The sequence below is a fragment of the Macrotis lagotis genome, chromosome 7 (assembly GCF_037893015.1).
Source record: "Macrotis lagotis isolate mMagLag1 chromosome 7, bilby.v1.9.chrom.fasta, whole genome shotgun sequence".
Lineage (NCBI taxonomy): Eukaryota > Metazoa > Chordata > Mammalia > Peramelemorphia > Peramelidae > Macrotis > Macrotis lagotis.
This window is the reverse complement of record NC_133664.1, coordinates 58904564-58928813: the sequence shown is the minus strand read 5'-3', so window position 1 is coordinate 58928813 and position 24250 is coordinate 58904564. Positions and strand designations below refer to the sequence as shown.

The 24250-nt window shown below is 34.6% G+C and overlaps 1 protein-coding gene across 1 annotated transcript in view; it reads right to left on the bottom strand.

Annotated features, from left to right (window-relative positions):
- Positions 1-24250, bottom strand: part of PLXDC2 (plexin domain containing 2) — a 498104-nt gene that overhangs the window by 108396 nt on the left and 365458 nt on the right. Inside the window, 1 exon segment of the mRNA XM_074192955.1 lies at positions 19219-19318. Within this exon segment, the coding sequence (XP_074049056.1) occupies positions 19219-19318 (100 nt within the window).

The following is a 24250-nucleotide window of genomic DNA, read 5'->3' as shown; positions in this document are numbered from 1 at the left end:
TATTGGCTAAGATGAGAAAAAGGGAATATGATCAATATTGGAGAGGTTGTGGGAGGATTGGGACATTGATGCATTGCTGGTGCAGTTGTGAGTGGATCCAACTTTTCTGGAGAGCAATGTGGAACTCTGCCCAAAGAGCAATAAAGTTGTTAATACCCTTTGACCCAGAAATTCCAATTCTAGGTCTATATCCAAAATAAATCATAAATAATGGGAAATCTCACATGTACCAAAATATTCATAGCAGCTGTTTTTGTGGTGGCAAAGAATTTGAAATTGAGGGGATATCCATCAATTGGGGAATGGCTAAACAAGTTATGGTATGTGAATATTATGGAATATTATTGTTCTATAAGGAACCATAAATGGCCAGATTCTAGTTAGAGAATCTGATACTGAACAAAGGGAGCAAAACCAAGAGAATAATGTACACATTAACAATAACATTGTGAGATGATGAACCTTGATAGAAGCAGCTCCTCCTCAGCAGTTCAGAGAGCTAGGACAACTGCATTAGACTAAATATGGATAATTTTATCCCCATCCAGAGGAAGAAAAAACAAAACAAAGCAAAGAAAAGCAAAACACCCCTTCAGAATCCAATGAACACTTTATAATAACTATCTCTTATGTATCCCTTTCCCTTAATCCTAATTCCTCATACTGAAAATGACTAATTGGTAAACATGTTTATCAAAAATATATATGTTTAATTCTAACCTTACTGTTCACCACTGAGGGGAGGGGTGTGTGGAGGGAGGGTGGGAGGAAATTTTGTAACTTAGAAATATACATGTGCTTATGGATGAAAAAAATAAAGATACTACTCAAATTTTTTTTAAAAAAGGTGTCAAGGGCAATGAGGAATTTAGTGTTTTGCTTGGGGTCACCCTGTTAGTTGTCTCAGAGGAAGAATTTTAACCTTGATCTTCCTCACCATAAGCCCTGACTCATTATAAATTGTACCACTTTGTCATGTTGCCAGCTTTATAATGACCACTCTAACAAGCAAAGAAATAACCTTCTCAAGGAATATACAATTGAACTGAGGAGATAATTAGATAAAAAGTAGAAAGTAATCTGTAAGGGATGAATTTTGCTTCAAATGTCAGCTGAAGCTGTACACAAAATAATTAAAACAGATACCCATAAATGCTAACAAATGCAGTACAAATGTTTAATATAGAAACTATCCCAAAAAGTCTTAGTGAAGCTCTTAAAGCATAATTCAACCTGAGATAGTTAATCTCAGACTTACAGAGACCCTGGGCAACTGAGTTTTTGATAATATTACTCCCCCCAGCCCCCATTGGCATTTTAAATGACATGTCTGGTTCAGTGATTTCACTGGCAGAAGTAAGTCCCAATGAGGAAACTTCCTGTCCTAAAGCTGATTAACAAGGGTTCTATAATTTACAGTTTTAAAAAGTTGTCCAGAACTTCGAGGAGTTATGGGACTTAAATTGTTGACCCATGGCTATACAAACATTATTATTAGAGGTCATCTGTACCTGATTCTGAGGCTAGCTCTGTCTCCCTTAAGCCAAATCCAAATTCTGAAAGTCATTGTAGTCACTGGCATATGGTAGAAAGAATTTAGAGTATCTATAGTCCAGAGGTCTGAGTTAAAGTCTTAACTGTGTAATTTTGAATAAGTCAACATTCATTTCTTCAGTTTAATTATCTGTAAAATGAGTTACTTTCATTTCTGACAACCTATAAATACATTCATACATTAAAAAAAACACAACAAACTACCTCTATTTACTGAGGGTCATATTAGCTGAAAAAAAAATAGAAGGGACATGGGTTCACTTGTACCAATGTGTACATAATACTTAGGTGTATGGAACATGAAATCTATTTTTCTTTTTTAAGCATCTGTCTTGCAGGAAAAGAAGACCAAGATTGATTAGCATCATTAGATTTCTCAGTATGATGAATTCTACATGTTTCTTCCTCATTAATTTTTTCTAAATAAGAAAAATAGTTGTTAAAAATAAACAGATTATCTGGCTTCATAATAGAGATCCTATAAAGATAGATTAAAAATCTTATTCTCTTACCACCACCCCAAAAATGTCTAAATAATCATAATCAATTATATGAAGGCTGTTTATGTTTATTAATCATATATAAGAGTCAATGAATGGGAAGAAGCAGGCCTTTTTCCTTTTTAGATATTATACATGTTTAGATATCTGTAGAAGGTGGGAGATTGGGGGAGGGGACAATATTTGCCCAAAGTAAAATTAACATAATGTTTTTTGGCTGTTCTATTGCCAGTAGCTAGAGAATCCAAATGGTCCTTTGAGCTATATTTCAGAGATGCACCTGCCAAATAATAGTGATTAGCAATGTGTCAATTCAGAAGCCAAAACTATAAGTTTTCATTTGTTTATACAATATCATATATATATGCATACATGTGAGTCTTTACAAACATATATATCTGTATTTATACACACACACACACATTCAAAAAAATTTGTGTCTAAAGAAATAAACTTAATTTAAAATCAAAAAGGTTGGGTTTAGCACTGCAAATAAGCCCAGTTAAACCACTGCTTTTTGTCTCACAGAGCTTATGCAATTCGGACTGTTTTCTTAGCATCTCATTGAATCAGGACTTGCTCCAATACCTAGCAATTAGGGATATGTTCAAAACTAAAATTTCCTTGTAACACAATCAAATATATAAGATCTAATTAATTAACCAAAAAGCCTAAAGCTATTGCTACAAAATGCTAATTTTACATCATGGATTTGTGACCAGCATACATTCCTGAATTAATTATAGGGCATAATTGGAAATTCAGGAGATACTGTCAATATCAATCATTTTCTATGTGCCCGTATGGGAATACAAGCATTCCAATTTAAGCAATATATACTACTTTTTATTATAATTCTTCTTAGCAACAAAATGCAAAATGCTATTTCAATGAGAATTATTAATATTTACTTAAATTCTTTTAGTTTCTACAACTTCACTGACATGACTATTCTACCAACTCACATTGTAATCCCTCCATGATGTGTTCTTTAAGAATTCCCATGGTAAACATTTCATCACCTTCAGGATGATCTAGTGATGAGCTCTCCAAAGCTAGCTAGGCTGATCCTTAGGCAATGGTCCTTCACCAAATCCATCCCATGACCCTTTCAGGAAAAAGAGATATGCCAGAAATCACCCTCCATAGGCACTGCTTTCAAGAGCCCACGGTTACCTTCCTTCCATTGATGAGGCATCACAACGCAATTTTTCTATCAGTGACTTAGTAATAACATTTAATACTTAGATGAATTTGCTACAGGATAACCTATGTATCATGCTTTCCACATTGTATATTTAAATATACATTTAGTTATTCTGAGAGTTGATTTTTTCCTCTCTCTCCAAAATTTGATCCTAGTTTAGGAATGCATAAATATATTTTAATGTTCTGTGACTGAGGTAGTGCTGAACAGTCAAATAAATTACTTGCCAATAATTCTTTATTTACATAATTTCTCTTGCTTAATGATGAGCTCCAAATGGTCACCACATTTTCCCAGTTCATCCTTCAGTAGTATTTACTGAGTTCTTAACATGTGAAAAGAGCCATATCAGAAAACTACAAAGTTCACCCAACCTTCAAGTATGGAAAGAAATTTCTTTCAAGATGAGAGCATTCCATAGTCCATTCTGACCTTCAAAATATAATCCAATATTCCCCAAAGGTAAATAGCTCTTTGAAATAGCTCTTTTGAGAGAAGAGAAGATACTAGAATGATTGAAATATTTTCTTCCCAGAGCTTAACCCTATGTCTTACACTTTCTTCATAGCACTCAAAGGTCATAGAGAGGTTCTCCATACCTCCACAACTTCTTTTCTTAATCAATAAAGTAGACAAACCTAGGATACTTTCACTGCATGCCATGAAGATTTTATGATAAATACAGTCTTTATCTTCTTTCTGCACATGCTAGATAACTAATACATAGATCCTTCCTTGCTTTATGCAAATTGTCTCTTGTTCCATTTCCTTCAACATTTATGAGAGAAAAATATATGGCTAACTGAATAGGTACCCAATGACTTCCCACTAAAATAAGAAGGAATATAGAAATACTGCTTCGAAAAAGCACAGGAGAATATTTATCAATGGACACAGCAACTAAACAATGTATAATATAGAAAATAAGGTAGAGGAAAGAAGGACTGATGTTTATCCTTCGATCTGAAGAAGACCAAGACATCAGGGAGGCAATGCTATAACAAGCACATTAATTGGATTTGAGAGGGGGGGGCTGTGCTAAGTTACCAGTGCCTCTTTCTCCTCTAGAGCCATCTGGATCCAGTGAACAGATATGAATTAGGACAACTGGAAGGAAGAACCAGTAAGCTATTAAAGCAAATAAGCAGCACAGAAAAAGAACCTAATGCCAGAGTAAAAATGTATGGTGTCATAAATGATGCTGTAATAGGCATTGGACAAATAGCCCATTAAGAAAGAGAGTCATTAGAGATTTAACATTACCCAAACACTTAAATGGTTTCTGTTTCATAAAATGCTCTTCACAAGAACATTACTTCTAAATGTTTAAGTAGTACATGATTATTGTTGTTCTTTGGCCATCGCTCTCAAAAAGGATCATTATATTAAGTGAGGGGGTGTTGGGCAAAGTCACCAGCTTCACTTTCTCCTTCAGAGCCATCTGGGTAGAGTGGCCAAATAAATATGAAGATGACTCAATATGGCCCTGAATTCAGGAAACCTTGGTCTTTTAAGCTAAATTCTTTTTCAGGTCTCAGTTTGATAGAGGCAATACTCATTCCTTGATTAAGGCAGGTAAGAAAAACAGGAAACTAAGAGCGATCTATTTTGCATAGCCAAAAAAATAAATCTGGGAGGGGAAGACTTATGGAGAAAGAGTTCAGAAACATAAGAATAATGCTGTGAAATCTTCCTATAATTAGAGACATACTAAATCAGAATTGGGTGTGAGGTATGATTATCTAGGGTTATTTGCAATGGGATTCTCCTTTTAAAAATTTTTTGTTGAGTTTTTCATTTTTGCATTACAACCACTTAATACATTTGTAGAAGGTCTCTTGGAACATATTAAAACAAACTTCATCTGAAAGTGCATGGAACATTTCACATATCCCCTTACTTATATATTTAGAAAAAACTAACAAATTTATTTTCTCCATTCTACTTTCTACTACTCCCAGTGGGGTGGGGGTGGGGGGGTGGGGGAAGGGACAGAAAAGAAAACCAAATTTCTTGTAATGCATTGCATTATCTAGTAAAACAAATTTAGCAAGTTTGTTGTTTCTATACAAAATATATGTCTTAATTCTGTACCTTAAATCCATCATTTCTCTGTTATAGACAGTATGTTTCACCACTTGGAAGTACTAAAAGTATCCCTATACCTTTTATTATTTTGCTGCCTGGGAATTATATGAGAGAGACTTTCTGGGGACCACTTTATTATGGAGGCATTTCTTGGAACTTAGGGAAGCTAACAAAGATGCTAGAATAGATCCAACAAGGGGGGGGAGCTATTTCCAGTGGAGCAAGATAGTAGAAAATGGTAATTTCTATTATTGCTTTTGTCTTTATGTAACAGTCAAGAAAGTAAAAGCTCTTTCAGGTCCTTCAAGGGTAGAAAGAATGACTTCAAAGGTTGCTTTGAAGAAATTCCTTTCCTTTAACAGGTGAGGAAACTGAGGTAGAGGGATATGACATGGATATGACTGAAGCCTGATTCTGGTTACTCTAGAATCAGTGCTCTCTCTCCACTGTACCAGGTTGCTGCCAATTCATCTTTTTTTTTCAGATGGAAAAACCAAGACCACAAAATGGTAAGTAATGTATTCAAGGACATAAATGGAAAAAGTAGAAGATTCAGATTACTCCAAATTCATCATCCTATTCTCTCATACTGCTTTCATGAATTTTTTTTCAGTGATAGAATGCCTAATGCCTTAGGATTTCCCTTGAAAAATTTGGAGAGATTTATGACTAGGTTGGCTTTTGGGTGATATTATGTGGTCATAGGATCTCCTAAAATCATAAGGTGGGCCACAGAGTAAACTGACCCCTTAAATAGGCTACATCCATCAAATCCATGAATCCTTAAAAGGCTAACGTGCATAGTATCACATATTCCTAGGCTTCTAAAATATTTTTCTCCTTACTTCAATCTCCTAACTCCAATCTTCCCCTTACACAGACACACACTCTCAGGGGATCACAACATTCATCAGGAATATTTCAGCCCTCTGATATGAATTTCTTCAACACGACACTTCCAACCTGCTAAATCTCAGTATCCTCATTTATCTTATTATGTTTATCCTCAATCTCAGAGGAAAAATTGCCTTCCTTCTTAACTTACACTGAACCCTAAATATTATCTCTTCTCTTAACTTCACTTATTCCATCAATAATGCCCTCCCACTACTTTCAATCTCTTGGGCTTTTACGGCTCTTTTCCTGGAATTTAAAAACTTGCTCAGATATACTGCTCCCTCCTGAAAAGTCTTTTAAAAAACCCATCTATCCACTCAATATGTTGCTCTTTCTTCTCTTCATCACTCAGTTCTGTAGAGCTCAAACTTCTCTCAGTCAATGAGCATTTATTAAACATCTACTGTGATAATGTGCTGAGGCACCAGATATACAAAGGAAGGCAAAAACACGGGACACCTTTTTCTCTCACATTATTGGAGGAGAGAACATGTAAACTATGAGAAATAGATTTTTTGCTGTACTAATTAGATATAATTATTAAAGGAAGACAAGGATATTAAAGGGGATTAGAAATGACTTTTTATTGAAGATCTCATTGAACTTGGGTATTGAAGGAAGTCAGGGAAGCCAGGATGAGGACACAAGGAGGGAAAGCAAACAGATAAATAGGACAGCAGTGAAACTACTCCAGTGTTTTACTGGAGTGAAGAAAGATGCCTATGTCAGTGGATTGAATTGTGTGTGTGTGTGTGTGTGTGTGTGTGTGTTTGTGTGATCTAAGAGGTATGAGAAAACCAGAAAGTTAGAAAGCCCAGGTTTAAAACTTTCCCTTGACACCTTCTAGTTGTATCATTGTGAACAAGTCACTTAACTTTTCACTTTGCTTGAGCATAATTATCATCACCTTATTTACCTTCAATCAGAATTAAAAGGAAAGTATACAAATATGAAATCTAGTTATCAAATCCTGACTCCAGGGCCAGTGCTCTATCTACCACGCCACCTAGCCACCCCTCAAGCTATATTATTAAAATTAAAATAAATCATAATTCTACTTGTTGTGACTACCAGAATCATACATTTTTCTAATTTTAAAGTACGGATAAATAGCTAGCCATATGCCTTTATTTTACAGGAGAAAAAAAATGACTTAGCAAGGTAAATGATGTTTTAACAAAGCTCCATGTAAATTCATAATATATTCTACATAGCCACAGTCAGAGGATACTGCAGGTCATTCTACCACCATTGAATGACTATGTAGAAAACCAGTGTGGTCCAATTCAGAATATTGTTGGGTAGTTTTTAATTAAATATGTTAACAGCTTATTGTCCAAGATAAAAAAAATATCACACACACACATGTATATATAGGTAGGTGCTAATTCTCAAGTAAATATTCAAAATCAATTCAAATATGGCTATCAAAAACAGCAACAAGGGGGCAGCTAGGTGGCCCAGTGGATAGAACACTGGCCCTGGAGTCAGGAGGACCTGAGTTCCAATCTGACCTCAAACACTTATTAGTTACAAGTCACCTAACCCCGTTGCCTTATAAAAAACAAACAAAAAAACCCAACCTCCAAAAAGAACAACAAATAATGTCCAGATCATCTGACTATATTGCAAAGTATTTCTCAGGATAACTAAGGAAAATATTTTCTTTATAAAGTCCTTTAGAAATTTATCAGTATCAAAAATATTATCAGTATCAAAAACTTTACTGAAACTTTAATTTGGGCAAAGTGCTATCTACCTTTGAAGTATTTTATGATCTCTCAAGTGAAGACATTTTTTGAAACAACTGAATAACCTCCATTTATTTGTCCTTTCAGATACACTTTGGTGGGTGATAAGGTCCTTGAGAGCCTTAGTATCCAAATGAATTCTGCTGGTGCCCTAAGTTGAATTTAGAGCCTCATTTTTCATTTCATTGGTCCTTGCTCTTCTATATTTCAATTTCTTCACTTTGATTTAAAAACTAGAGCTGCCTCACCTCCAAATTAAAAACTGTTATGATTATCTTCTCTTCAATGGATTACAATTTACTGGATTCATATTCTTAACAGTTACTGATAGAAAAGGACTAGGGAATATAAATCATGGCTTCAATGTTAATCTAATTCAATAAATTTAATTTGGTAAATAAATACACAACCACAAAGGGAAATGAGTTCTAAAATTGCAAATGACAAAATCTATTGAAGAAATTTCAAGTCTAATCACACATAACAAATTCAGAGAACTAGCATCATTTGCCAATAAAAATAGAGTTAATTTCTTTTGGTAGTGACTGACTCGAATCATTAAATATTGACCCAAACTTGAATAAAATAATTTCAAAATTTGTTAATGGCTCTTAAACATCTTCAAGTTATAAGAAAATCATTTAGCTAATAGCAGCTTAAATAAAAATGATCTAATTCCAATTCAAGTTTCTTTAGGATATCTTTAATGAAGTGAAAACCAGTTAGTTTAGAATATGACACATTGAAAGTTTTATTTTATCTGATTATGCTTAATATTACTTACTTCACATGTTGAAAAATAAAAAATAGTTTGAAGACCTTAAAATGGTATATAAATGTGAAATATTATTAAGTGATCAAAAACTTATTTATATATAAGCACCAACCCACGTATTTTAGAAGCATTTATTTTAACTTAAAACTATTTCAGTAATGACCTTTTGTAGTTGTATCATGAGAGGCATTTCTAGAATGGCATGAATAATTAAATTATTTGATTTTGCATGTAAAAAACATGATGAACTTACTTTTGGTTTAAAAAAAATACAAAAAAAATCACATTAATGGGATTCTAATCAACAGATATGTAACAAGCCTCAAATCAGTCATCGTACCCTTAGGTATGCTGGCTATCTTTTTAATATGAATAAATTCCAAACTTCATTTCTAAAGGCTAAGTTTTCCTATTAAGCTTTAACTTTTAATTTTGAACATAAAGCCAAATTCCTTCATGAAGAAGGATCAATTATCAGATACTGACTAAGCAATCATCAATTGTTAAATGCCTGTAAAAACATGGATACGAGATAATGTTCTAAAGAAGTCTTAAACTTATCAAAAGAATGTTATCTGGGCTACAATACAGAGCAGTGAGAGATTTTGGTCCTTATTTTAATAACATTTATTAAAATGGGTTTTTTAATTTAATGTTTTAGAGATTTTTGAATCTAGCAACTTCACATAAAGATGCCACACACTAAGTTTAGTGTGGACCTAAACTTAGAGGAACTTCTAAGTTTCTGTTTTGAGATGAATATTGTTCATTTAAAGGGATTAAACAAGGAGAATCCTTGATTTCTTTCCTAACCATAGGCTTATTTCACACTTCTCTAAATAATATCGATGCTTTGATCTTTGTCCACTTTTCAGTATTATTCTCCTATTTCCCCCTACTATCTCCTGGCTTTTTGGGATTGAAGTTCAGTATAATCTCAAGTCTGAAATAGACTCCTTCATCTTTGCTTCTTGAAATCCTCCATAGCGTTTAAGACTTGAGTGATTATGCTTTCTTCTATAAGAAGCATTCCCTAAAGCTCTAGATTTAGTCTAAGAGCTATTCATTTAATCCTATAGATTTGTAGGAATTCTTTGTAATATATTTTATTCTTTCCTCTGGTTTCTCTGACTGCCATAAATACACATACACACATTTTCATGACAGTTTATTTATATGAATAGAAAGCATGACCTTTTGTAGTTGTATCATATGTTACATATTACAGAAATAAATGCAGATAAGTATTAGGAATTTTGGTATCTGTACAAAGAAATCTTTGAAATATCATATAATTTCAAAAGTTCACACTCCATCCACTTTCTATTCCAATGAATTTGGTTTTCTTTCTCTTCCTCACATATGACACAGAATCATCTGCCTTTGACTTTGTACAGATATTCTCTCTTCCATCCCTGGAATATGCTTATTCTGCAAAATCCCTAGCTTTCTAGCTCACATACCACCTTCTACATGTGGTTTTTCTTAAGCTTTTAATGTCTTCCCACTCCTTGATATGAACTTTTAGGAACATTGTGCAACTTGTGAATATATCAATAAATGTTCTTGTCAATGCCACATTTGTGGAAAGGACTGTTATATTTTTATCTCTATTCTCAGGACCTAGGACAGTACCTTTCTATTTTTTGTTTTGTTTTGTTTTTGCTTGTTTGTCTGGGGATTTTTGGCAGAAAGTCTTCTTTAATCCTCCTTTACCTTACTTCCTCCAGAGACTTTTTTTATCCTTTACATTATTTAGTGGTTTAATATTATTTCATATTGTTTCCCTCATTCATACATGAAGTCCGAGAGAACAGTGAGTGACATGGAAATTAATAGTAGCTTGATAAATACTTTTTTGACTGACCAAACATAACACTGACACAAATAATTATTTATTTATTGATTAATGCTTTCCTTTAATAAACCATAAATTTACATTTTTCTCCATGATTATAATTTATTATATAAGAACCATGAAAAAACAAATCTTGATGGCTTCCAAATAAATTAGAGACTTGGGTTCCACTAACCTGAAAAGCCAATAAAATATTCTCATCATTTCTTAGGTAACACTTTTTTTTCTGGAATTGCCATTAATTAAGCTTGGGTGGGGGACTTGGTAAAGTATAATGGAAGAAGGCAAGTTCAAAAGAGTAATAATAAAATTGAAAATGATAGTTTGGAGAGTAGGGAAGAAGGAATCAAAATCAAGATTAGTGCAAATGAATAGCCTGTATTTATTGAGGGAAAACACTGAAAAAATATAAAAACAAATCTCATGGAATAGATCTGAAGACTAACTTGATAAGTTAGTTATTTAATAATGTTTTTAAAAGCGTCTATGATATTAAGGTGCAAAAGTGCAAGTACATGATGCAGACGTATCTTTTCCTAATACGGAGGATCTCAGTCCAAATCCCAGTTCTGCCTTTTGCTACCTCTGTAAACTTGGACCTGCCATTTAACCTTAATGGGCTTTATTTTTTCTTTTAACAATGAGGTAATTGGTTTCAATGACATCCAAGACTCTTCTGGCTCTAAATCTATTATTAACAAAATTTTGATTTAACTAAAATGGAGAAAGTCATTCCATAATCTAGGTCAAAGAGTATCATATTAAGGAAGTGACAGCAGAAAAAAAGATTAAGCAATAAAGAGAGACTGGAAAGAAAATAAAATGGGATAAAGCACAGGAGACTAAGTCATGAACCTCTACCCTTCTATCTCTACAAACTCTGTCTTGATGATGAACCTCATGTATTTAGCTATCAAGTCCATGGAGAAGGCTTCCAAATTCCATAGGCAACTCATATTTTATCTTTCTCCTGAGATCTAGCCTCACATTTCCAATTGATTACTAGAGTTATCTACCTGGATGAATCATCCTCAATATTTGCTAATTTTCTGCCTAACTTCATCCTACATCCTAAATTCCTACTACTGATGAGGCAACCATTATTCCACTCAGCCAATTAATTTGGAGTCTTCTTCAATTCTTTATTTTCATTTGGTCCTGCAAGTTTCATAAATCACCAAGTCTTGGAGATGCCATCTCTTCATCATCTCTCCCACCATTCTGCTTTTTCTCTACAACACCTTAATCCAGACCTTTAAAATGTGTACTGTTTAATAGTTTCCTAATCTTTCTCCATCTATTATCTTTCCTCATTAAATTCTTCCACACAACTAACAAAAAAAACTGTTCTTACAGACATTTCTCCCACTGACTCTGGAAATTTGTCTCTCCAATGAGTTTAGGATATATGCCAACCTATCTTTCTAGGGCAATTGCACATTAGCCAACAACCAAACTTGTCTACATCCTCAATCATTGTAGACCATATTTTATCTCCTTTGCAAGTCCCAAGCTCTAACATGCTGACTTTATCTTCATCTCTGTGCCCCTGAAATTACTGGCTTTCTCTGAGGCTAAATTCAAGTGTTATTTCCTTCAAGAGGTCATAACTTTTGAAATCTTAACCATTCTCCAAAGAGTCACTTCATTTTGATTCCATAGATAAAAACATAGATTTGTATAAAGAGAAATTCCAAATGTTTAATGAAATCCTTGAATTATTTTGAAGGACTTTTTAAATAATTTGGAAGTTTTTTCAGTGAATTTGGGTTGGGGGAGAGGCATGGAGGGGATTATAAATTTAGAAAGGTCAGCTAATATCATTTTTCAGATTAAAAAAAAGGTTGTAAAGGCTATGTAGTAAATTATAGAGTCAATATTTGAATCTGTTTTTTTTTAACAAATCAAGAGTATATATGTAAAACATTCAAACTCTTCAATTATTTTAGTAAACCTTTGAAAGCTTGTTTCTGAAAAGGATATTTATTACATGACAATTATAAGGTAAATGTTTTCTATCAACTGTATTAGATAATCTTTTTTCTATTTATTTTTTATTTACACATTACTAAAATATTCTTGTTTAAGAGTAAACATAATACCCCCTCCCCCATAAAAATATAAACCTCATGAGAAATAAAGTAAAAGAGAAAAAGATTTGTTTCAGTCTGTGTTCTGATACTATCAGCTCTTTCTCGAGTGGATCACATTCTTTATCATAAGTCCATCATAGAAGTTACTTCCATATTTTTCCATAGTTACTGCTGCTGATTGTAATTCCCTCCATCCATTCCTCCCCACTACCATCTAATATATTTTCTCTCTCCTTTCACTTTGTCCCTCTTCAAAAATGTACTGTGGAGCAGCCAAGTGGCCAAGCGAACAGAGCACCAGCCCTCGGGCCAGGAGGCCCGAGTCCACATCTCACCCCAGAGAACCAGCAACCACTTGGCCCCAAAGTCACAGACAGGCCACCCAATCCCAGAAAACATGCAAAAAATAAAAATTAAAATGTGTTATATCTGACTATCCTTTCCTATGATCTAACCTCTTCTCTATCACCCCCATCCCCCCTCCCCCATCCCCTTTTTCTCCTTTTTCCTCTACATATCTATACCCTATTGAGTGTGTATGGTGTTTCCTCTCTGAGCCATTTCTGATGAGAATGAAGGTTCCCTCGTTTCCCCCTTGTCTTCCCCCCTTCCATATCATTGCAAAAGTTACATGAAATATATTTTATATGAAATATCTTAGCCTATTCTACTTCTCCTTTCTCTTACTCCCAGTACATATTGCTTTCACCCATTGACTACATTTTTATAATATATTTTCAAATTCAACTCTCTCCTGTACTTCATCTATAAAAGCTCCTTCTACTTATTCTATTAAATGAGAAGGTACATATGAGTATTATCATTATCATCTTTCCATGCAGGAATACATGCAGTTCATCATCATTACGTCCCTCATATTTACCCTTCTCCTCCACTCTCTATGCTTCATCTGAGTCCTGCATTTGAAGTTCAAACTTTCTGTTCTGTTCTGGTCATTTCAACAAGAACATTTGAAATTCCTCTGTTTCATTGAAAGTCCATCTTTTCCTCTGGAAGAGGATGTTCAGTTTTGCTGGGTAGTTGATTCTTGGTTGCATTCCAAGCTCTTTTACCTTATAGAATATTATATTCCAAGCCCTATGAGCCCTTAATGTAGGTGCTGCTAAGCCCTGTGTGATCCTGACTGCAGCTTCATGATATTTGAGTTGTGCCCTTCTGGCTGCTTGTAATATTGTCTCTTTTACTTGGGAGTTCTGGAACTTGGCTAGAATATTCCTGTTTTTTTTAATCTCTTTCCAGGAGAGATTGGTGGATTCTCTCAATTTCTATTTTACCCTCTGCATTTAGGATATTGGGGAAATTTTCCTGTAGGAATTTTTTAAAAAGGAGGTCAAGACTCTTCCTGATCATGACTTTCAGGTATCCCAATAATTTTAAAGTTGTCTTTCCTGAATCTATTTTCCAGATTAGTTGTTTTTTTTCAATGAGATAATTAACATTTTCTTTTTCTCTTTTTTAGTTTTTTTTCCTTGCAAGACAATGGGGTTAAGTGACTTGCCCAAGGCCACACAGCTAGGTCCTTATTAACTGTCTGAGGTCAGATTTGAAATCAAGTACTCCTGACTCTAGGGCCGGTGATCTATCCACTGTACCATCTAGCTGCCCGGATATTTCACATTTTCATCTAATTTTTCATTCTTTCGGTATTGAACTACTGTGTCTTGATTTCTCACAAAGTCATCAGCTTTCTTTAGCTTCATTCTGCATCTGAATGATTTGGTTCCCCCAGAGAACTTTCTTATCTCCTATTCCATCTGGGCAATTCTGCTTTATAAAGTATTCTCCTCAATAACTTTTTGGACTATTTTATCTATTTGACCTAACCTGGTTTTTAATATGTTTTCTTCAGCATTTTTTGTATCTCCTTGACTAAGTTGCTGACTTTTTTTCCAGCATCTCTCTCATTTCTTTTCCCAATTTTTCTTCTATATCCCTTACTTGACTTTTAAAATCTTTTTTGAGCTCTGTCATCACCTGAGCCCAACTTCTATATTTCTTGGAGTCTTTAGATGCAGAAGTTTGGATTTTCTCATCTTCAGATTGAGTATTTTGGTCATACATGGGACCAAAGTAATTATCTATGGTAAGTTTCCTTTTTTTTCCTGTTTATTCATTTCCCCAGCCTGTGCCTGGTTTTGGGGTGATTCCTGAGCTTTTGAGTATTATTGGGATAACCCCACAAGGACCTCAGCATGTGAGGCTCTGACTGCTCTTTTGGTCTATGAATGATCACAAGCTCACCTCTCTGTCACAGGGCTGTGAGGGGTGGGGTGTCCCTGCTCTATGTGGGCCCTAGGTTACAACCAGGGTCTGAATATGGTCAGAGTCCCAGAGTCCTGTTCCAGGGAAAGAGGACAGACCTCAGTACTCTCCCTTCACTCCCTTACCTTCCATGGGCTGTGCACTCAGAGAGCAGCTGCTTGGAAGCTCCTGCTGGGAGACTCTACAGGACCTACTTCCATTTTCTGGATCTGGGCAGCCACAACAGAAGTGAGTGCTGGGACCTTGCTGAGGGCCTGGGCTTTGCACTCTCTCTGGCAGAGTTCTACCTGCTGATCTTCCAAGTTGTGCTTGGTGCTTCACTGGGGTGCACATCAGGAAACTCTTTCTACTGCCAGGAGCTGCCACTTCCAGGTGCCCTGGACCTGTTTCCAGAAGGCTGAACTCCTTTTGCTCTGGCTCAGCCACCCCTCCAATCCCATGGACTAGAGCTTTTCCACTATTTTCTACTATTACCTTGAGCTGGAAAATTGCCTCACTGGAGCTTTCTGTGGGTTCTGTCTCTGGAAAATTTAGTTAGAGTCATAATTTTAAGGTTTTTGAAATATTTTGGAGAGAGTGCCTAAGAAAGGCTCTTCTCCTACAGTCATCTTGGCTCTATCCTCTCCTTTCTAGATAATCTTTTTTCTTGCTGGATCAGATTAACATGATTTTTCTGAATTTTTTGCCAGGATGCCTATGTCTAACCTCCTCAAAGGAGATTAATAAGAAATGAAGTAAAATTCCATTAATATGATTTAAATGTTGGATAATAGATACTATGGGAGATAGTAAAGAAACTAGAACAGCATATCCTAGAAAAGAGAATTTGAAAAGTGCAAGTACAAAGGAAGACTTAAGCACTTGGGTGGTGGAATGGAGAGTATGTTGGCCTGAGTAGAAAGACCTGTAGGATTCAGATCCTGCTTCAGGTATTTCTGGGCTCTTTCTGAGCCAGAGAAACTGAAAAACTATCTTGGCCTCATTTTCCTCATATATTATATGAGGAGATTGGGCTTAATTAATGGTGTTTAAATTTCTTCCAACTCTAAATCTATGGTCCTGTGATCTTTTCATATAATTTTTTTTTTCTCTCTCTTCATTTAGGTGACAAAAAGGAAGGAAGCCTAAACTTTGATTTGATAGATGGATGGATTTCCTGATGACAGTCAATGTTATATATTGGAAAGGATGGAGAATACAAAATCACTACCCATGGGCAATTTTACACAGGATACATACAAATCTGTTAAGTTTGATAAAAGGCATTGCTATCTAAAGATAATGGAATGAACTGAGAGGATTTCTTTCAGAATCTTGTATTCCAAAGGCCCATCAGTTGTGAAAGTGATTGAAGTACATTGTCAAATTCTGAAGCTAACACCATGAAGAAATACAAGATGGAGAAGAGTTCTTCAGCATTGCTATATCATGAGGCATTCAGTTTATACAAATTGTGTTCTTGGAATACTATAAAACATTAAGGCCCAAGACAAAGTGTCAATGTGTCAATGTTTGAGAATGTGTGTCTATCACTGTGATAGATAGAAAGAGGGAGAATGAACATAAAGTGTTTTCTCCTTAATATTCAGATTAAAAACTTCATGTAAATTCATAAACAATCTGCCAACAAATATATTCAAATAATTCAATAATAAATAGAAGTTGAGACTTTAGAATACTTTTTCTTCTCAAATACAACTTATATTTCTATAAAATGTCAAAAAATTCCAAATATAGACAAAGAGAATAGAGAGACAGATAATGGATAGATAAGAGACAGACAGAAGGATAGAATGAGAGATAATAGACAATGAATCTAAAATACCAATACAGAGATAGCAAATCAGTTGTGATCTGGGTACAATTCATTATGAGGCATATAATTAAAATGAACAAAAATGAATCAAAATGGTAAAATATTCCTCAAATTGTATATTCTTTGAAATAATTGCAACAGTCCTCTTGAAAAGACTTATAAAGAGCCAAATGCATTCCAATGGCTAATCACTTCTCTAAAAAAATTACTAGACACAAACTTATAATCCAGTTACAAGATCTTTGAGGTGCCTTCTTGGAAGACAAAGCCAACTGCAATTGAAATTCTTTCTGTGTCCTAAAGAACCAACAAATAAACTGAAACAACTAGTCTTTCATTTCACTTTTGCCATAATTGACTGAAGCCATGGTTGATTTAACACGCAGAAAAGCAAGAATGGAAGAACATGCATATTGAAAGGGAAGCTAACATTGACTCTACATGGGCTAACATTATTTAACAGCTCTGTCAGGATACTATTATATTGCCTACACATACTAATATATTCCTGCTTTGTTGAAAGGACAATTTAGTTTCTTGAAAATCCGCCTCGATTTAGCAGCTCCCTTGAATAATATTACCTCCCACAAATTGTGAGCTAACAAGAAGAAAACCCTTTGGGGATTCCCACCCTGCACCAAGCAGAGTTCTGTCTAGGGTATAGATTGAATCTTAAAAGAGTACAGTGAGAAGTTGCATGAAGTTAGCCACTCTAAGGACTGCAATGTTTCTATTGCTTGGAAAACCTCTAAATAATTTCCACTCCATTTACCTGCCGCATTCCGGAGATGACATAATGAGGCAGAATGAGCTTCAGACAGGACCACACAGCCTATGCTTGTGACAAATTATACCTACCATTAAGAAGAAAAAGTCAGAAAAAAGGATGTGTATGGTTGCAAAGGGAAGAAATGTTTTAATCATGAGCTGTGTTTCATCATTATCATCTATTGCTCAAATCAAAGGCATCAAGGGAGAAAAGGACCCAAGAAACGTTCTTGAGGAAGAGAAAGTCTAAGGTACACTAGCATTTATTGGATGGTATCCTATGAAATAGTATCTAGTTTACAATATAAGTGACTAACAAGAGTTAAATATGTCTGCAAGATACAATATAGATTATCTAATGGACCTAATAAACTCCATTAAGTGGAGGTATGAGAAGCAATATTATCACTTGTTTCTAATCACAAAGCACATGCCTTCCATCTCCAGTTTTCCAACCTTTACTGAATGATCTATTCAGAAATCATATAGTAGTTATGAAGAGCAAACTTGCCTCCAACCAGTCACATGAGAAAGAACCACTGACCCATGTCATTCCTGCCCCTACATATCTGCTCAAATGCCAATGATTTCCTATTGACTTTAAATTTAAAAAATGCTCTTTTTTTGGCATCCCTTTGGAACTTAATGACTTAGCACAGCACCCCCTCAAGCAAATCCAATTCATGTGCCTGCCGTGTTATCACTTCCCTCATGTCATGATCTTCTTCAAGAATGAAGGACAAAAACATCATCATCATCATCATCATCATCATCATCATCGGTCTCTTTCTACCTTTCCACTTTTTCTTTTTTTTTTGTACTTTATACCTTGACATGTGCTCCTTGATCCATTGTCACTGGCCTTCTGGTTGTTCCATGAACAAGACATTCCACTTCTCTCTCTCTCTATTCCAGGCAATTTTCCTAGCTGTCTCCTATGCCTGTGATGCTCTCCTTAGTTTTGATTAACCTCCCTGACTTCCTTTAATTTCCAACTAAAATCCGACCTTCTTTAGGAAGACTTCTCTAATCCTTCTAAATTCCAGTGTCTTCCCTATTTATTCTGTATATAACTTTCTTGGAAAGTATTTGATTGGAACTCATTAAATTGTAAGTCTCCTTAGGGCAGAACTGTCTTTTGATTCTTTTTGTATTCTGTACTAAGCCCAAAGTCTGATATAGTAGGCACTTAATAAATGCTTATTGATTATTTTTCAGTAATAAAAAAACTGAGACAATCAAAGTACAATAAATTATACGTATAGATAGAAATAGAAATATTCTATCTTGACTTTTTAGTAATCACAATTACTTCATTGAGATATCATATGAGGTACCATATCATATGATATCTAAAATGTATTCATATGCACACACACAAACACACACATATATGGTCTTGTGTGCTCTATTTAATTTCAGTTTACTTAAATTATTAGTTCAAGAGAGACAATGAGATGGAAACTCACAGTGGGAGTTATAAAATAAATACAATTACACTTTAACAAGCTTAAATTAGCTAAGTGATTTGTTGTTCAAACAGTTAAAGCGGCATCAAGTTCCTTTTTTCCCCAAATACCCTTACAAAAGACCCAAACTATGTTATCACCCTTCTCCAACATACATACTGGGAATCTGTTGGATCCTGTGGACAACTACAAATGCATCAGACAATCCCACTTTGACTGGATGGTTGGTTGTACTTATCTGGGTCACCAACACAGGAATCTGGGAGGGAAAAGGAAAAAAAAAGATAAATTGATATGTATTAATCTCGAACATCCTTTCAAAATAAAAAAAAAACACTACTACAAAACAACCAAGTGTGATCCTGTTGATTATATATTTTATTACTGAATTCCAATAATTGAGGGAGAAAGAGGAGCACTGAAGACTAAAAATAGAAGGGTAAGAACTGGGAAAGAAACTGGAATTTCCTTGATGCTTAAAATCCCAGTGAGGGATTACTTCTATCTCTACAGATTGACACTATTTCTGGAACTTATCTTCTGAAATTGCTTACCATTATAGGATAAGTGACTTGCTCTGAACCATACACAATAGAGGCGGCTAGGTGGCACAGTGGATAAACCACCAATCTTGGAGTCAGGAGTACCTGGGTTCAAATCTGGTCTCAGATGCTTAATAATTACCTAGCTGTGTGGCCTTGGGTAAGCCACTTAACCCCATTTGCCTTGCAAAAACCTAACCAAAAAAAAGAACCATACACAATAGAGGCAGGGTTTGAACCCAGTTGTTTCTGAATCCTTTCCATTGTCACTACCCAACTTTGTGATAATTGATATAAATTATATCTTCTATGAGAATAGATTTGTATATATGTGTGCATGTGTGTGCATGTGTACTCACACACATATGCCCATGCTCCCAAAGGGCAAAATATACCTAATTACAAATTCTGTAATTGAAAATCAAAATCTTCATATGAGTCTTTTTATTTTGATATGTTTGAAATATTGAGAAGCAACATGGTTTAGTGAAAAGAACTTCTGATATGTAATAAGAGGATTTACCTTAAGACACTCATTAGCTTTGTGACTTCAGAAAAGTCATTTATCTCTTCATTCCCAGTTTCCTCCTCTGTAAAATGCTTTTGACATGTGTGTATATGCATGTGTGTATATATGATACATCAAAACACATAATATAAATAGAAGCTGTTACCAAGGATGGAAGCATAAAAAGCAGCCTCTTGACCTGCAGATTGTTGGCTTTTATAGAGATGGAACTTTTTCACCAAGTGTTTTACACACATTATCTCATTTGCTAACCAGAGGTTTGATAATAAAGAGTTCTCAGTAGACCATAGAAGTGAATTAGCAAGGATCAGGACTGTTGAACTTGTGCTGTTCAATTGACAACTAGTACCACGTACATGTAGGGAGTCAACTAATGTCCTTGCTGATGCTATTCAATTAAATATAAAATGTATTTTTATATTTTTTATGTATTTATTATATATAATTATATATAAATTAGATATAGAATAATGTATATGTTTATATCTAAGTAAAATATATTTATATAAAATATAAGAACCATTTTTTCTTTCTCTGGAATCTAAACATAAGCAGGTTCTAATGCAAATGATATAATATAGAGGAAATATATGGAGACCATTTCATTAAAAGGAAAGTATATATATATATATATATATTATATATGTATATAATATGAGATATGAGACAGTAGGGCAGTGAGGTAGAAGAGTGTACAGAACACCAGCCTAGGAATGAGGAAGACAGGAGTTTAAATCTGAACTCAGACATTTAACTCTTACTAGCTGTGTGACCTTGGGCAAGTCACTTTAACCAGACTGCCTCAATCCAGGGCCATCTCCAGTCATCCTGATTCATATCTGCCACTGGATCCAGATGGCTCTGGAGGAGAAAATGAGGCTGTTGAGTTAACACAGCCCCCCCTCACTCAAATCCAATTCTCATGCTTGCCATGGCATCACCTCCTTGATACTGAAAACGAAGGACAAATATAAGACAATATTTTCAACAATTGAGGGAGGAGGGGATACTTTCTAGGCCTTGGACTTTATTAAAGCAGGAAACCCACAGTATAGAAATACACTTTACCAATGTGGACCAGCATTTAAAATTTTTAAAACTATATGTCTATGGGGCAGCTAGGTGGCGCAGTGGATAGAGCACCAGCCTTGGAGTCAGGAGTGTACCTGGGTTCAAATCCGACCTCAGACACTTAATAATTACTTAGTTGTATGGCCTTGGGCAAGCCACTTAACCCCATTTGCCTTGAAAAATCTACAAAAAAAAAAAACTATATGTCTATCTATCCACCTTTTTGTGGCTTATAGATTTAGAGTATCACCCAAAATCACTGACAAATTTAGTGATTCAGCCATGGTCACATAGCTGATATGTTCCAGGGGACCCAACTCTTTACTTTAAGGCCAACCTGTACTCCAATCTATATTATTCCTTTTCATTGATTTTCTGTGTTATAATAAATGATCCTATGAAGGTCTATTGAGGTAAAGCACACAATTGGTCCCTAAATGAAAAGACCCCAGATTGCTATTCTTTTTCACTTTTTGTATCTGCATTTCATTGTTTTTCTATCCTTTTGTCACCAGCAACTATCACTTTCACTGGAAAACTCAGCTGTCCTAAATTCAAATTAAATGTTCCTTTTCCCTATTCATGATAAAATGAGGAAACTGAAGTAAGTGCCTTTTAAACTACCCAACCCCCACTTTTAAATCTCTGATCCTGTGCCATTGCCATCTTCATCATTATTTTCATTAATTTGTTTTTTATTAATATGATGATCTTGATTATAGAGAAAACTCTTAAGAATGACAATTACTGCCACTAGAGAAAAAATATTTTTCAAGTGGCCTGAAACAACCCCAAAGACATTCTCTTTCTCCTTAGGCAGCATTTCTCAGACTATATTGCAACACTGAAAGTGAAGCCTACATGTTGAACTTTAAAATTCTTAACAGAAACTCCCACTAAACACCATGAAGACAATCCTCCTAAAGGCACATTTTGTTTTCTACTTTCAATCCCAAATGAAAACAAAATTCTCATATACTGGAACATCTAATTTAAAAAAATACTTGAGAAAACTTTAGAATATATGAACAAGGAATGCATTTATTATAGGAAAAGCATAGAAACCAATTGCTGAAACCAAACTGTCTTAGTTGGGGAAAGGCTCAGGGGGAGGTATAATTACTCTATACAAATAAAGGTAGGGATTAATCTTTCTCCAAAAGACAAAAGGACAAGAAATAAAAAAGTTTTAATTGTGAGGAGAAATGTCTATTGGAATAAGATTGTAGGAGAAAAAATTCTCAACTATATTAAAGTATATTGTCATTTCCTTTCCTTGGCTTCTCCATTCAATTTTAAATAGGAAGGATTTTATTAATAAGGATAAATAAAGGGAAATCAAACCATGCTTCAAGAATTATTATTCAACAATAAAAGATGAACTTGAATCATGTCCTATAGGTATTGTCTTCTTTTTTAAACATATTTTGAGATGACTATTTTCTTCTAAAAACTCAATTAAGTCAACAACCATTAAGTAATGATGCTTGATGCTTGTCTTTCAAACTCCAAAAAGACCATGACATCACAGAGGTGATGCGATCACAAGCACATGAATTGGATTTGACTTGGGGGTGGGGGCTATGCTAAGTCATCAGCCTCATTTTCTCCTCTAGAGCCATCTGGGTTGAATGACCAGTTATTAATCAGGTGGAAAGTAGGTAGTACAGTGGTTAGAGCACTAGACTTGGAGTCAGGAGTATAGTAGTTTGAATCCAGCCTCAGATCCTTGACATGTACTTGCTGTGTGACCTTAGACAAATAATTTAACCTATCAAGGATCATCTCCAATTATTAAGTACATAGTTTATGTAAGCAATAGGGATTCAAAGAGAGTACAGAATCATCCTTGCCCTAAAGAAGCTCATATTCCTATGGCGGGGAAACAACACATAAACAATTAGAGAAATAAGTTATTATTTATATTTAATATTAATACAAATTATATAAATATATCCAGTATATAATATAATAAATAACTTAATATATTAAAATAATTGTAACAATGTATGCAACATATTATATATAATATGATATAAATATATAAAATAATATAAATAAATATATTTTTAAAATATAAAAATAATATACAAATGTATATTTATGAATTTTAGTATTAATTATATGGCAGTACTATGCTGAGTAGTTGGTATACAGATATAATTAAAGGACATAATTGTCCTCAAAGGATCAAGAAATTTAATTTGATTCTGTAGCTAATTTTATTGATTATATTTACAGTCAATTGATTTTTATCTTTTACTTTCTAAGCCATGATCCTTCTTCTCTCAATTTAGTTCAGAATTCAGCTCACCTGTAGAAATCAAGTGTTCCTTCCTGCTAATTAATTACTCTCCTATTCTTGCCCAAAGGAAATCTGTTATCATTGGGGGGATGTGGATGAATACCAGGGAGTCTGGTCTAATATCTTTACACAACCTACCCAGATGTCTGATTTGTTATCCAAAGAAGTCTAATTCACTCTCATTAACTTTGCAGATCAAGTCAATTAATGAACATTTCTTAGCCAAAGGTGGGGTCTAAGGGGTTGTTACTAGCTCATTTTCCCCAAACTCCAAACAATCGTATTGTCCTCCCTGCCTTGGCCACATAACCAGAAGTGCTTTTCCTTAACCCCATGATGTCACCAACCTTACAATCAATTGTAATTTTCCTCACCTGTCCTGCCCTGTACTTAGTTCTATGTTTATAAGAAGGCATTAAAATGAAACAGTCATCAATCCATTCTATTTTTAGGTTCATGCCCTATTTACAAAATTTTATCTAGCTTAGAAAAAACACAACTTAAGCAATATGGCACAATTTATGCTTGAAGGGGAGCTAGAAAAAAAGATGATGCATGACACCATGATGTGAAAATGTCAAGAAAGTGACCATAATGCCAATTATGGATGACACAAGGCAAAGTTCACACATGAAAGCCTAGTGTCCAGGATCAAAAAGTACTGAAAACTCCACTCGATAAGACTGAGGCATAAAGAACTGTGAAAAAAGAAATCACTAAGCCATTGTCAATCTGATCTAGGGA